The 16,276-nt window shown below is 36.7% G+C and overlaps 1 protein-coding gene across 1 annotated transcript in view; it reads left to right on the forward strand.

Annotated features, from left to right (window-relative positions):
* The window catches only part of me1 (malic enzyme 1, NADP(+)-dependent, cytosolic), a 187,566-nt gene that overhangs the window by 69,312 nt on the left and 101,978 nt on the right, over nucleotides 1-16,276 (forward strand). The window contains exons 4-5 of the mRNA XM_073846945.1: nucleotides 188-263; nucleotides 955-1,116. Coding sequence (XP_073703046.1) covers nucleotides 188-263; nucleotides 955-1,116 — 238 coding nt within the window. The remainder of the gene's footprint in view (nucleotides 1-187; nucleotides 264-954; nucleotides 1,117-16,276) is intronic.

Genomic DNA, 16,276 nt, shown 5'->3' on the forward strand with positions numbered 1-16,276 from the left:
GAACTGTATGTTTTATTTTTCTGAGCAGCTCTTAAAGTGACAGCAGTCTAATATTCCTGTTTTCTTAATAACAAAGTTATGAGTCACATGACAGGGGAAACTATATTTTTCCAAAATCAATCATTAAAAAGCAGAATTAATTCAATTGCCTATGTTTTGGCACTCACTCTGTTTTTCTCTTTTCTAGGGGCCTATTTATTACTATTCATGACCGCACCCACATCTCCACACTACTTCAGAGCTGGCCAGAGAAGGACATTCGTGTGAGTTTTGCCCATTCCCAACTTACACCACCCTTGTACTATTACACAATGTACCAGAACTATAACTGTCAGACACAAATTAAAAACCTCCAGGGTTTCACCAATTCCAAAGACATTGATTCCAAATTTATATGACTAGCACTGTGAAAACGATGCCATGAAGTCATATCAATCTGCTTGTTAAGTGTTTAAAAGTTATTAAGGTAATGATGTACGGGATGGCATGAAATAAGGCAGTAAAAATGTTAAACGCCTTCTGAATCAGCATCACAATGTTAACGGAAAAAACATGTTGTTCTTGTTTTGGGATGAATTGCATCCGGTAATGGGATTGAATTACACAGCTCATGCTGTTATTCTAAATTTGTTGGTTTATTGTAAATGTGTGAAAATGTGATTATAAATGCAGAAAATCTGTTGTTGCTGGAGGGTAGACTTACAAGCCAACATAGCTAATCACAGATCTAAATGTGTATGTTTAATTCGGGACAAAAAACAGGAAAATACAATGAAGCAGATGATTTGAGACTGTTTTTTAGGGATTTAAGGGTTTTGAGGCTTTTTAGGGATTTAAAAAGGAGTGATTTTTTATTTATCATCGTAGACACATTTATATGCAAACACTATGTAAAAGTAAAATTTGCATCCAGTGTCTTCTTTAATAATTCCTTTTGGTTGTATTTTTTGCTAGGCTGTAGTGGTGACAGACGGAGAGAGGATTCTGGGCCTGGGGGATTTGGGCTGCTATGGCATGGGCATCCCTGTGGGTAAACTGGCTCTCTACACCGCCTGCGGAGGAATGCCGCCTCAGCATTGCCTTCCTGTTATGCTGGATGTGGGGACAGACAATGAGGTAGGCAGACCTGTGGCACCACAGCCAACCAGACCGTGACTGCTGACACACACGTGCCATCTCGCTTACCCTGACATAATCAAAGAGGGACTTAACTATTCTTAGCAGCCGCATCCTCTCTCACAACTCTAATCCGCCAACTTGTTTATTTTCACCAGTCATGGCATTGCAATGTTGTAGCAGAAGGACAGAGGTAACTGCTGCAGCAGTTGTAGGCTATGAATAACCCTGTGAGTTCTGAGGTAAAATTAGTGAATATGAAGTCGATGTCATTCTTAACAGGGCCAAGGGTGTGGCACCGCAGAAATAGAAAACCACTGCCTCATCTCCCAAGGCTTTGTGCCAGTGGCACTTCCTTCTGTGCCAAAGCAGTGGCTTAGCCATGCCATCATAGATGCCAAATCTCAGATGGAGGGAGAGAGGGAGAAAGAAAGAGAGGAGAAGACCGAGAAACAGTGTGTGACTTTCAATCCTTTGGGTTTTAGAAACACTTGTCATTCTGGTTAAATTATAGCTATGTATATATAAATATATGTATTTACAGTGGGAAAAATAATTATTTGATCATCTGCTGATTTTGTACATTTACCCACTGATTGAACTTTAATGGTAGGTCTATTTTAAGAGTGAGAGACAGAATAGCAACAAAAAAATCTAGACAAACGCTTTTAAAAGTAATAAATCAATAAATTTGCATTTTAATGAGTGAAAAAAAGTTTCTTGTAGTTGGCCACCAGATTTGCACGCATATTGTGAGCATTGTCACACTCCTCTTTGCAGATCCTCTTCAAGTCATTAAGGTTTAGAGGCTGACGTTTTCGCAACTCGAACCTTTAGCTCCCAAATCCAAAGATTTTCTATGGGATTAAGGTCTAGAGACTGGACACTCCAGGACCTTAATGTGCTTCTTCTTGAGGCACTTGCCTTGGCTGTGTGTTTTAGGTCACTGTCATGTTGGAATACCAATGAGGGAAGATTTGACAGTAAGTGGCCCCATCCATCGTCCCTTTGATGCGGTGCAGTTGTCCTGTCCCCTTAGCAGAAAGACACCCCCAAAATATAATATATGAAGCTACAAGAAAACTTTTTGTGCCCAAAGAAAACAAAAATAACTACTACCACTGCACACAGAAAATATATCTTGAATCTAGGAGAAACGCCGGCTCCTGTGTCAGCAGCACCACATAAAAAGTGCACAAAAAGTATTCTTGTTGCTTCATAACATTATGATTGAACCACTGATGTCACATGGATTATTTTAACAACGTCCTTACTACCTTTCTGGCCTTCGATCGTGGTAGTTACGTCTATACAGGGTCAGAAAGCTCTCAGATTTCATCCAAAACATCTTAATTTTGTGTTCCAAAGATGAACGAAGGTCTTACGGGTTTGGAATGACATGAGGATGAGTAATTAATGAGAGAATTTGCATTTTTGGATGAATCCCTTTAATATGAGATCATATGTCATGTCAACAATTCTTGCTATTGCACTAAAATTTGAAGTTCCTCGACTCAGCAGACAGCTTCACGCTCTTGTACAAAAACTCATAAATGAGTAAGAATGGTATGAGCACATTAACACTGTTGTGTAACTGCTCTGAGTCACTTTTCCCATTCACTTCTGCTTCAGTATCCAGCAGGCCAGCTCCACATGTGTCTACTGCTGCAGTGCTAAATTCGGAGTGGCCAGTCAGCTATTCAACATATCCTCAGGCATCAAAACACTTTAATGAGTTGACTCTCTCGATTTTGGCCCCCTGTCTGCGTCTGCATCCACATCCAAGTGTGTTCAGCTGGAGGAATGGAGAGAAAAAGTTTTTGATTTATTTCATTTATTTATAATTTGTTTTGATTTAACTTTATTTATTTGTTTATTTCGTGCTGTCTGAGTTAATGTTGCATGCATGTGTTCGCGATAAAGAGTCTGTTTTTGTTATTACAATAATCTCAACGCAGACACAGATACCCGCACACACGGCTCGCTGTTTAGTCTTCCGTCCCTCTGCAAGTCTAAAATTGAAAGATTTCTGCTGCACCATTTGGCTGGCTTCGGATGAAATCTGAGGTCATTAAGATCTCGTTTTCTAGATATTCTGAAGAGATGACAGATCTAATGATTGATGAATTCACTTCTTATATCCCCACAGCTGTGTGTGTGTGTGCACGCATTTTATAGGATTGTGCAGTCCGATGATTAAATGAGTGTTATTAAAGGATTAAGTCTACTGTTATTTCTAAAGGAGCAAGACGCCTACTGACTGGGGTGAGGCTGTCTACTCTCTTTCAGCCCCTCAGAGGGAGCTGGACGACTGCACCTAGATCAGTTTGATTCTCTAAACAGAGTCACTAACATCAATAAAGGCAGTGAGGTATATGATCCATGATCTGCATACATCATTTGTGGTTGTTTGATCCAGGCCCTGTACGCTCTGGTTAAACTCAAATCCGTAAAGAACGCTGTTTGTACTCTGGCTGTTAGAGAAAGTTCAAGATGTGCAAATAACATGGAGGGACTTTGTGCAGGCTTTTTGTTAAGAGCTTAAGTGTGCTAATTGTTCAAGTCAACAAACTGGATTGTCTGTCAGATACTATTTGTGTCTCAGTGTAAATAATCACAGCTGTTATTTGCACCCCTTTGTAAATATATGTTTTTTGTATATATAATACTTTATATTTAAAACTAAAAAAGTATTATTATTTACTTATTTTTGAGAAATATATATTTATGTGTGTCAAGTCAAGTCAAGTCACCTTTATTTATATAGCGCCTTTTACAATACAGATTGTGTCAAAGCAACTGCACAGTATTTAAACAGCACAATAATGTGTAAGTAACGCATTATTGTAACAATCAATTTTCAGTTAAAAGCAGTTCATCAATGAATTCAGTGATATCATCGTCAGTTCAGTTCAAATAGTATACGATATCGCTGGAAAGTGTCCCCAACTAAGCAAGCCAGAGGCGACAGCGGCAAGGAACCAAAACTCCACAGGTGACAGAAATGGAGAAAAAAAAAAACCTTGGGAGAAACCAGGCTCAGTCGGGGGACCAGTTCTCCTCTGGCCAGACCAAACAACAGTTTGTACCAATGTCTGATTGTAGAGAACTCATCAGGATCCTGTGGTGTAGCGCCGATGGCCGTCAAGGTTGGCGAGGTCTTTATTGGTGATCCGCCTTGGAGCTCATCTGGTTGACATCCACGGCTATTGAAGTCATCTCTAGGTGGTGATCCATGATCTAAGCTGGGTACGGACTGGATCCGGGGGACTGGAGTGACCATCTGATCCGGATACAGGCTGGATCTGGTGGCTACGGTGACCTCGGAATAAGAATGAAACAGACTAATATTAGCGTAGATGCCATTCTTTTTACGATGCAACGAGTGCATCAGGTGTTATGGGAGGTGTTTTCGGTTCCGGTTGACCTAATTAATGCAGCCTAACAATCCTTTAACGGATTTGAATTATAGAAATGTGTTAATGATTTTATGTGTAAGCCAGGTTAAAGAGATGTGTCTTTAATCTAGATTTAAACTGACAGAGTGTGTCTGCCTCCCGAACAGTGTTAGGTAGATTGTTCCAGAGTTTAGGCGCTAGATAAGAAAATGATCTGCCACCGGCAGTTGATTTTGATATTCTAGGTATTATCAAATTGCCAGAATTTTGAGAACGCAGCGGACGTGAAGGACTATAATACGATAGGAGCTCGCTCAAGTACTGAGGAGCTAAACCATTGAGGGCTTTATAAGTAATTAGCAAGATTTTAAAATCTATACGATGTTTAATAGGGAGCCAATGCAGTGTTGACAGAACCGGGCTAATATGGTCATACTTTCTGGTTCTAGTAAGAACTCTAGCTGCTGCATTTTGGAGTGTGTGTGTGTGTGTGTGTGTGTGTGTGTGTGTGTGTGTGTGTGTATATATATATATATATATATATATATATATATATATATAATGTATATACATTTCTAAATAAACATTTTTAAAACAAAATATTATTTATAATCAATATAGAAATAATATGTAATATATGTATATATATCATATATATATTTCTCAATAAGTAATTTTTTTTTTAGATTTTTGTCTTATTTGCATTTTTTCTTTTTTAGTTTTTTCAAAGTTCATTTGTGATTTAGTAGCCTGCAATGTATAAAGAGATTGTACAAACAAAAAAATATTTTATTATTATTTTATATCATTTTATTATTTATTATTTATGAATAAATAAATAATTTATGATATATATATATATATATATATATATATATATATATATATATATACATATATATATATATATGAATATGAATATATTCTTGAGAAAATATATATAATAAAGTACATATATAAAGTTCTAAATAAACATTTTAAAACAAAATATAATATATATTGTGTATTATAGTATAAATTTAATTAGAATTTGTTTAAGGACATGTTCTATTAATATATTATTATTGTTGTTGTTATAAATTTGATTCTTATAATTTTGTGTGTGTGTGTGTGTGTGTGTGTGTGTGTGTGTGTGTATTTTTATATATATTTTCCTCTTTTTTTTTCTTTTTTTTTCTTTGAAAGTTCATTTGTGATTTAGTAGCTGCTATGTACAACCAGATTGTACAAACAAAAACAGCCAAAACTGACACTTCAAACCCAGACTGCAATCAAACCCATGTAAACAGTATCTGTGAACTTCCTTTTTTGTTGTCGGTCTATGTAAACACTTCCTGTGAGTGTTGCTGGAGTATTGTTCCTTGTGTAAACAGTGCAGGATTGCATGGCGATCTCTGAGCTTCTGTATACACAACAGCCCTCCACATAACAGATTATGATCACTGATACCACATCAGTGTGTGGCTCTGCTGTAAAAGAGCAATATGATCTCGGATGACGTCTCTTATTCATCATCACTGAACTTCAGAGGCTCTTTCTGTTAATTGACAGCAGGGACACTCACTATCGCCATCACCTCATGTGACCTCTTCCACACGCATACATTCACATACTGAAAGGAAACCAAATGATGTCATTGCAAACAAAGTGCTGTCTGTTTTGGTTGTGGGTGGCCAAGGCAAAGAGACTTCTCTCTCTTGCTCTCTCTTTTCGCTCTCTGACACTCATTTTCTCATTCTTCTCTGGCTCTGGCTAACAGACCCTGACTGTTCCTGTGCCTTAATCTCACCTGAAAGACTACATACACACACAGTTCACATACACAAAGCACGGTTCTCCAAAACCCACTATTAATCCCTGAGAAAAAGGCTTCCTCTCATCACTTAGTGACTCATTTTTAGAAAAGCACCTCTGAGTAGTTGTGCAGATCTAGGATCAGATTTTGTCCTGATTTTGCTGGAATTACCTCAGGTAGATCTGTTTCAAATAGAGCAACTTTTTTTGTCTAGGCTTATCTGTTATTTTAGATATTACCTAGCTGGTAATCTGATGTATTACACTTCTGGTTTTAATCAAATGGTGAAAAGATAAAGAGATACTGATAGGAAATGTAATATGGAAAGACAGATTTATGAAGTTGGATGTGTTTCTAGATCCTTGTTGGTCCTGGAACTACATTTTCATCAACCATTCAGACTTTAAGGTTAAGCTTAGGGGTGGAACTGTTTGAAGGATAGGAGTCGTAAATTTGATAATTCATTTATGTTAAAAACTTACAATTTAAAATAATTGTTTTTGTTGTAATATATTTTGAAATGAGGTTATTTCTGAATAGAAATCATGATAATATTTGGTATGGCATTATAAAAGCCTTTGCTGTCACCTCTGATCAATTTAACCCTTTAACTGCCCGCTCGACCAAATGGTTGAGCACATTTTGAGTCACTATATTTTATTAAGAGGAGTACCTAACTTAACTTAAGCTGATTGAGCCATCTCTACCATCTGGTTGAGCTATGTTATGCCAAAAAAATCCACTAGATGTCATTATGTCAATCAGCAGTCAGTGTTGCCAGATTGGGCTTCTTTTGATCGGCTTGGACAGGAGAATAACGCATTGGGCGGGTAGACAAAATTTGGGCTGCTTTAAAAAATTAAAAGCTGCCCAATCAGCTGTTTTTTTCTTCGCTTTTATCATTAGTCATGTTATTTTAGTACATTCGAGCTCAAAGTATCATAGTAATATAATGTGTAGTGCAGTCATCAACTCATTTTTGCTTAACGTAACCCTTACTGGTTTAGTTTAACAGAGACCTGTCAATCAATTTACGTCTTTTACGTTAGTGAGATGTGATGACTTGTGAGTGAAGGGGTTTTACATTACATTTGTTTCTCATCACTTTATTGTGCACTTTTTGCACAGAAATTAGCATATTTTTTACTGTGGACATTGAAAATGATGCATGCGTTTTTCCAAGGGTTAAAGTCATCGGTTAATTTCCACTTTGAAAAGATTTCTGGACATTTTACGCATATTTTCGGACTGTTTTGATCCATATTCCTGTGAAATTGATTTATCTTTATTTTATTTTGTCATTATTATTTTTTTAAAGAGATAAATATGTTCCTTACCAACCTTGACGTGGCAATAAAATTCTCATTATTTTGGCAGTTAAAATTTGGGCTGGTTTTTGTGACAACACTTCTTCTCTCATGGATGTCAGAATCAAAGAAATCACTCCTGCCGTGTGAACTGTTTTTGGTGAAATTTTGCAAGCTAAGCATATTTTTTTTGACATATTACACTGTAGGAGCCCTAACTTTACAAAATTATGATGCTTGTTGCCCCCAAAAAAATTTCAGTATGTTTTCAATAATTTTTCAAAAATGTGCTCAACCAAACGGTTGATTTGTCACTTTATGGTAAAGGTAGAAATGCTAAGCTAATGTTTTCAAATCATCCATTTCTGCAGTCAGAATGGACTATTTGCTGATAAATATAAACTTCTGATCATTCATAGTTATGAATATGACACAGCTATTGTTATTTCCTCATGAATATACTTAGATCATTTCTTAAGTATGTCTTTTTTGCCACTTTTGGATATTTTTTAAGTAAATATAATGAAATCATAGAATTAATGTTTGAAAAACATAATGATCAGTTGCAGATACTTCTTAAATGACAAATACTGGTGTATTAACATTAAAATTTTAAGATTGTTATTTATTTGTTTGTTGTTTTTTTGTTTTGTTTTGTTTTTTACAACAGTTTCTATGGTAAAAGAATGCGCACTCTCACTGTCAAGAGATGTTGCTTAAAAGTTTTACAATCACTAGTTTTTTATATTGTTTGAAGGATTGTTTCTAATGTTGGTTTACACTACACAACATTGCTGGTTTACAAAGAAATGTTCATTTATCTAGAAACAAAAATTCTGTTGCACTGCCACACTTGCCGGCGTGTTTCTTGAAACATAAAAGCCTAAAATGCCATTATATTATTATCTTTTGCTGTTTTTTATTTTATTATTATTATTACTTATTTATTTATTTTAATGCAGAAGGAATGTAATGTCTTTTGTTTTAGTACTTTTAGTTATTTGAGTTCTTTTTTTTTTGGTATTAAACAGTGAATATGGGTCTAGGCTAAAACAAGACTGAATTTGGGCTGTCAGTAAAAATTTAATAGACGTCTAAACATAGCGCAAGAATAGACTAGACATCAGTTAGACGACTATTGAACGACTACATGTATACGTCTAATACACAGTGAATATGGGTCTAGGCTAAAACAAGACTACATGTATACGTCTAATAGACAGTGAATATGGGTCTAGACTAAAACAAGACTGAATTTGGGCTGTCAGTGAATAGACGTCTAACCATAGCCCAAGAATAGACTAGACATCAGTTAGACCATTATTGAACGACTACATGTATACGTCTAATAGACAGTGAATATGGGTCTAGGCTAAAACAAAACTGAATTTGGGCTGTCAGTGAAAATTTATTAGACGTCTAACCATAGCCCAAGAATAGACATCAGTTAGACCATTATTGAATGACTACATGTATACGTTTAATAGACAATGAATATGGGTCTACACTAAAACAAGACTGAATTTGCGCTGTCAGTGAAAATTTAATAGACATCTAACCATAGCCCAAGAATAGACTAGACATCAGTTAGACGACTATTGAATGACTACATGTATACGTCTAATAGACAGTGAATATGGGTCTAGGCTAAAACAAGACTGAATTTGGGCCGACAATGAAAATTTAATAGACGTCTAACCATAGCCCAAGAATAGACTAGACATAAGTTAGACCATTATTGAATGACTACATGTATACGTCTAATAGACAGTGAATATGTGTTTAGACTAAACAAGACTGAATTTGGGCCGTCAATGAAAATTTAATAGACATCTAACCATAGCCAAAGAATAGACTAGACATCAGTTAGACCATTATTGAACAACTACATGTATACGTCTAATAGACAGTGAATATGGGTCTAGACTATTTGGGCTGTCAGTGAAAATTTAATAGACGTCTAACCATAGCCCAAGAATAGACTAGACATCAGTTAGACCATTATTGAACGACTACATGTATACGTCTAATAGACAGTGAATATGGGTCTAGACTAAAACAAGACTGAATTTGGGTTGTCAGTGAAAATTTAATAGACGTCTAACCATAGCCCAAGAATAGACTAGACATCAGTTAGACCATTATTGAACGACTACATGTATACGTCTAATAGACAGTGAATATGGGTCTAGACTAAAACAAGACTGAATTTGGGCTGTCAGTGAAAATTTAATAGACGTCTAACCATAGCCCAAGAATAGACTAGACATCAGTTAGACCATTATTGAACGACTACATGTATACGTCTAATAGACAGTGAATATGGGTCTAGACTAAAACAAGACTGAATTTGGGCTGTCAGTGAAAATTTATAAGACGTCTAACCATAGCCCAAGAATAGACTAGACATCAGTTAGACCATTATAGAACGACGACATGTATACGTCTAATAGACAGTGAATATGGGTCTAGACTAAAACAAGACTGAATTTGGGCTGTCAGTGAAAATTTAATAGACATCTAACCATAGCCCAAGAATAGAATAGACATCAGTTAGACGACTATTGAACGACTACATGTATTCGTCTAATAGACAGTGAATATGGGTCTAGGCTAAAACAAGACTGAATTTGGGCTGTCAGTGAAAATTTCATAGACGTCTAACCATAGCCCAAGAATAGACTAGACATCAGTTAGACGACTATTGAACGACTACATATATACGTCTAATAGACAGTGAATATGGGTCTAGACTAAAACAAGACTGAATTTGAGCTGTCAGTGAAAATTGAATAGACGTCTAACCATAGCCCAAGAATAGACTAGACATCAGTTAGACCATTATTGAACGACTACATGTATTCGTCTAATACAGGGATTCTCAACCGGTGGGCCGCGGCCCTCTAGTGGGCCTCAGTGATCCTCCAGGTGGGCCGCGAGATGGCTTAAAATTAATTTAAATATTGTCCTAAAATGAGCAAAGCACACCTCTTTCGTGTTCTGTGATGGATTGCTTTGGACTCGGCGCAGCAAGCCTCATCGTACTGTTAAATACAGACTGAACGGCGGCTCAAAACTTCTAACTGATGCACGCAAGCGTCATTAGATACCTGCAAGGGACCAGAATATGTGAGCGGAGTGGAGAGGCAACATTTTCCCCTCCGCGCTCCGTGCATTTAATAGCCTAATCACTCCTCTCCGGGTTCATTATTTACCACTCCCGCTCCACTCCTCGCTCACTGATATCAGAAACACCGCTCCGCGTCAAAAAAAAATCAGTATGTTTGAAATATAACAGTCATGTTCATTACATATATTAAAACACAAAAAATGATAAAATAAAATATCAAAATAGTTTGGAACACTACTGTGCAAACTATGTTCCTACCACATGCCAAACTAATAACACTGTCAGCATTAAAAGAGTATATTTCTGCTTTTTGCAGTGCAAAGTTTGTAATGAAAATAATGCGTTTTCATCGTAGTTATTTCTGCTCATTCGAAATCAGATACCATTACATTTGTTTCAATGCATTGCTTGTGAATAAGTGTTGTTCACCTAAAAATATTCAGCATCTAGACTAGAGGGAACAAACTAATTCCTTTTGAACTATAATTTACCGCTCATGTCTATTGCCGTCATCATAACCTTCACATTCTTTCTGCTTTGCGTGATCCATCTCTATCAAGCTAGGTAAATATGTTTAACATGTGAATTCTTGCTTAATATGCAGTAATATTACGGACAGTTGGCGTGAATTGTTCTCATGATGGAGCAGCGGTGGAGCGCGTAAAAACCACGACGCTCCGACTTTTCAAAAATCCGCTCCTCCCTCCATTCAGAATCACACCGCTTCACTCCACGCTCCGCTCCGCTCACATACTCTTCAAGGGACGGATTTTTTTGTCCCGCGCCCGCCGGTTCCCGCAGAAATCAATGTATGTTATTCCGTCCCGCTCCGCCGCGACATTCGTGTTTTGTCCCCCACTCCTGCCAGCAAAAGCCCGCATAAAAGTAACCTATACCCCATGGGGAAACAGGTCTCTACTTCCTCTCTTGGCTGCATGGAACAAACCCTTGCGCTAATTTGAAGGTAAAGACGATCAGAGTAATAGTAACGGACTTGCGCGTAATGTATGACACATTGGAGTCTAGGCACGCTATTCCGCTATTAGTCCGCTATTGATTCACAAACTATTCATGCTTTCAGGGCTCTGATCCTTATATTTTTGCGTGAAATTTCAAAATATTTGCATAGTTGTCAAAATGAATGTCTTGTGAGTGTTTTACAATGAATGCTCACCCATAAAGGTGGATCTTGTAAGGCTCAGTGGTGTTTATGCACATATAAGCACCAGCATCAACAGATTCAGAATGGATTTGCTGTATTTTTCATTTGTATGTATATTTTATAATGGATACAAACAGTAGATATTCTGTCAATCCAGTTCAAATGGACAGGTTTAGTGAGTGGAATCTTGGCATCTCCCTGTTGTTCTGTTTGGCAGGTTCACTTACTAAAAAGTACTCTGAAGTTGTAAAGAATGTCTGAATTAAAGAATTCAGGAGCTTTAAACCTGTATATGTATATTTATGTTAAAAAGTTAGAACTGAATAGAGGGTTTTCTTTTAAATTCAGCTTTAATTTAAAGTTTGTTTGTTTGAATTTTTTTATAACATGCAGTAGAAGAATAAGGCAAAACAAATGTTTTGGTTATTAAAAAAAGGTTTAAAAAAATGAAATGAGGAAATGTCAGGCATAGGAGGGCCTTGCAAAATTGACCCGAGAAGGAGGTGGGCCCTGGCGCAAAAAAGGTTGAGAACCCCTGGTCTAATAGACAGTGAATATGGGTCTAGGCTAAAACAAGACTGAATTTGGGCTGTCAGTGGAAATTTAATAGACTTCTAACCATAGCCCAAGAATAGACTAGACATCAGTTAGACGACTATTCAACGACTACATGTATACGTCTAATAGACAGTGAATATGGGTCTAGACTAAAACAAGACTGAATTTGGGCTGTCAGTGAAAATTTAATAGACGTCTAACTAAAGCCCAAAAATAGACTAGACTTCAGTTAGACCATTATTGAACGACTACATGTATACGTCTAATAGACAGTGAATATGGGTCTAGGCTAAAACGAGACTGAATTTGAGCCGTCAATGAAAATTTAATAGACGTCTTACCATAGCACAAGAATAGACTAGACATCAGTTAGACCATTATTGAACGACTACATGTATACGTCTAATAGACAGTGAATATGGGTCTAGGCTAAAACAAGACTGAATTTGGGCCGACAATGAAAATTTAATAGACGTCTAACCATAGCCCAAGAATAGACTAGACATAAGTTAGACCATTATTGAACGACTACATGTATACGTCTAATAGACAGTGAATATGGGTCTAGGCTAAAACAAGACTGCATTTGGGCCGTCAATGAAAATTTAATAGACATCTAACCATAGCCCAAGAATAGACTAGACATCAGTTAGACCATTATTGAACGACTACATGTATACGTCTAATAGACAGTGAATATGGGTCTAGACTAAAACAAGACTGAATTTGGGCAGTCAGTGAAAATTTAATAGACGTCTAACCATAGCCCAAGAATAGACTAGACATCAGTTAGACGACTATTGAACGACTACATGTATACGTCTAATAGACAGTGAATATGGGTCAAGGCTAAAACAAGACTGAATTTGGGCCGTCAATGACAATTTAATGGACGTCTAACCATAGCCCAAGAATAGACTAGACATCAGTTAGACCATTATTGAACGACTACATGTATACGTCTAATAGACAGTGAATATGGGTCTAGACTAAAACAAGACTGAAATTGGGCTGTCAGTGAAAATTTAATAGACGTCTAACCATAGCCCAAGAATAGACTAGACATCAGTTAGACCATTATAGAACGACGACATGTATTCGTCTAATAGACAGTGAATATGGGTCTAGGCTAAAACAAGACTGAATTTGGGCTGTCAGTGAAAATTTCATAGACGTCTAACCATAGCCCAAGAATAGACTAGACATCAGTTAGACGACTATTGAACGACTACATGTATTCGTCTAATAGACAGTGAATATGGGTCTAGGCTAAAACAAGACTGAATTTGGGCTGTCAGTGAAAATTTCATAGACGTCTAACCATAGCCCAAGAATAGACTAGACATCAGTTAGACGACTATTGAACGACTACATATATACGTCTAATAGACAGTGAATATGGGTCTAGACTAAAACAAGACTGAATTTGGGCTGCCAGTGAAAATTTAATAGACTTCTAACCATAGCCCAAGAATAGACTAGACATCAGTTAGACGACTATTGAACGACTACATGTATAGGTCTAATAGACAGTGAATATGGGTCTAGACTAAAACAAGACTGAATTTGGGCTGTCAGTGAAAATTTAATAGACGTCTAACCATAGCCCAAGAATAGACTAGACATCAGTTAGACGACTATTGAACGACTACATGTATAAGTCTAATAGACAGTGAATATGGGTCTAGGCTAAAACAAGACTGAATTTGGGCTGTCAGTGAAAATTTAATAGACGTCTAACCATAGCCCAAGAATAGACTAGACATCAGTTAGACGACTACATGTATAAAATTTAATAGACGTCTAACCATAGACGTCTATTAAATAGACGTCTAATAGACGTCTAACCATAGCCCAAGAATAGACTAGACATCAGTTAGACGACTACATGTATAAAATTTAATAGACGTCTAACCATAGACGTCTATTAAATAGACGTCTAATAGACGTCTAACCATAGCCCAAGAATAGACTAGACATCAGTTAGACGACTACATGTATACTTCTAATAGACAGTGAATATGGGTCTAGACTAAAACAAGACTGAATTTGGGCTGTCAGTGAAAATTTAATAGACTTCTAACCATAGCCCAAGAATAGACTAGACATCAGTTAGACGACTATTGAACGACTACATGTATACGTCTAATAGACAGTGAATATGGGTCTAGACTAAAACAAGACTGAATTTGGGCTGTCAGTGAAAATTTAATAGACATCTAACCATAGCCCAAGAATAGACTAGACATCAGTTAGACGACTATTGAACGACTACATGTATACGTCAAATAGACAGTGAATATGGGTCTAGACTAAAACAAGACTGAATTTGGGCTGTCAGTGAAAATTTAATAGACGTCTAAACATAGCCCAAGAATAGACTAGACATCAGTTAGACGACTATTGAACGACTACATGTATACGTCTAATAGAAAGTGAATATGGGTCTAGGCTAAAACAAGACTACATGTATACGTCTAATAGACAGTGAATATGGGTCTAGACTAAAACAAGACTGAATTTGGGCCGACAATGAAAATTTAATAGACGTCTAACCATAGCCCAAGAATAGACTAGACATCAATTAGACCATTATTGAACGACTACATGTATACGTCTAATAGACAGTGAATATGTGTTTAGACTAAAACAAGACTGAATTTGGACCGTCAATGAAAATTTAATAGACGTCTAACCATAGCCCAAGAATAGACTAGACATCAATTAGACCATTATTGGACGACTACATGTATACGTCTAATAGACAGTGAATATGGGTCTAGGCTAAAACAAGACTGAATTTGGGCTGTCAGTGAAAATTTAATAGACTTCTAACCATAGCCCAAGAATAGACTAGACATCAGTTAGACGACTATTGAACGACTACATGTACACGTCTAATAGACAGTGAATATGGGTCTAGGCTAAAACAAGACTGAATTTGGGCTGTCAGTGAAAATTTAATAGACTTCTAACCATAGCCCAAGAATAGACTAGACATCAGTTAGACGACTATTGAACGACTACATGTACACGTCTAATAGACAGTGAATATGGGTCTAGACTAAAACAAGACTGAATTTGGGCTGCCAGTGAAAATTTAATAGACTTCTAACCATAGCCCAAGAATAGACTAGACATCAGTTAGAATTCTATTGAACGACTACGTGTATACGTCTAATAGTCAGTGAATATGGGTCTAGACTAAAACAAGACTGAATTTGAGCTGTCAGTGAAAATTGAATAGACGTCTAACCATAGCCCAAGAATAGACTAGACATCAGTTAGACCATTATTGAACAACTACATGTATTCGTCTAATAGACAGTGAATATGGGTCTAGGCTAAAACAAGACTGAATTTGGGCTGTCAGTGGAAATTTAATAGACGTCTAACCATAGCCCAAGAATAGACTAGACATCAGTTAGACGACTATTAAACGACCACATGTATACGTCTAATAGACAGTGAATATGGCTCTAGACTAAAACAAGACTGAATTTGGGCTTTCAGTGAAAATTTAATAGACATCTAACCATAGCCCAAGAATAGACTAGACATCAGTTAGACGACTATTGAACGACTACATGTATACGTCAAATAGACAGTGAATATGGGTCTAGACTAAAACAAGACTGAATTTGGGCTGTCAGTGAAAATTTAATAGACGTCTAAACATAGCCCAAGAATACACTAGACATCAGTTAGAGGACTATTGAACGACTACATGTATACGTCTAATAGACATTGAATATGGGTCTAGGCTAAAACAAGACTACATGTATACGTCTAATAGACAGTGAATATGGG

This window comes from Garra rufa, chromosome 9 (genome assembly GCF_049309525.1).
Source record: "Garra rufa chromosome 9, GarRuf1.0, whole genome shotgun sequence".
In the NCBI taxonomy this organism is placed as follows: Eukaryota; Metazoa; Chordata; class Actinopteri; order Cypriniformes; family Cyprinidae; genus Garra; species Garra rufa.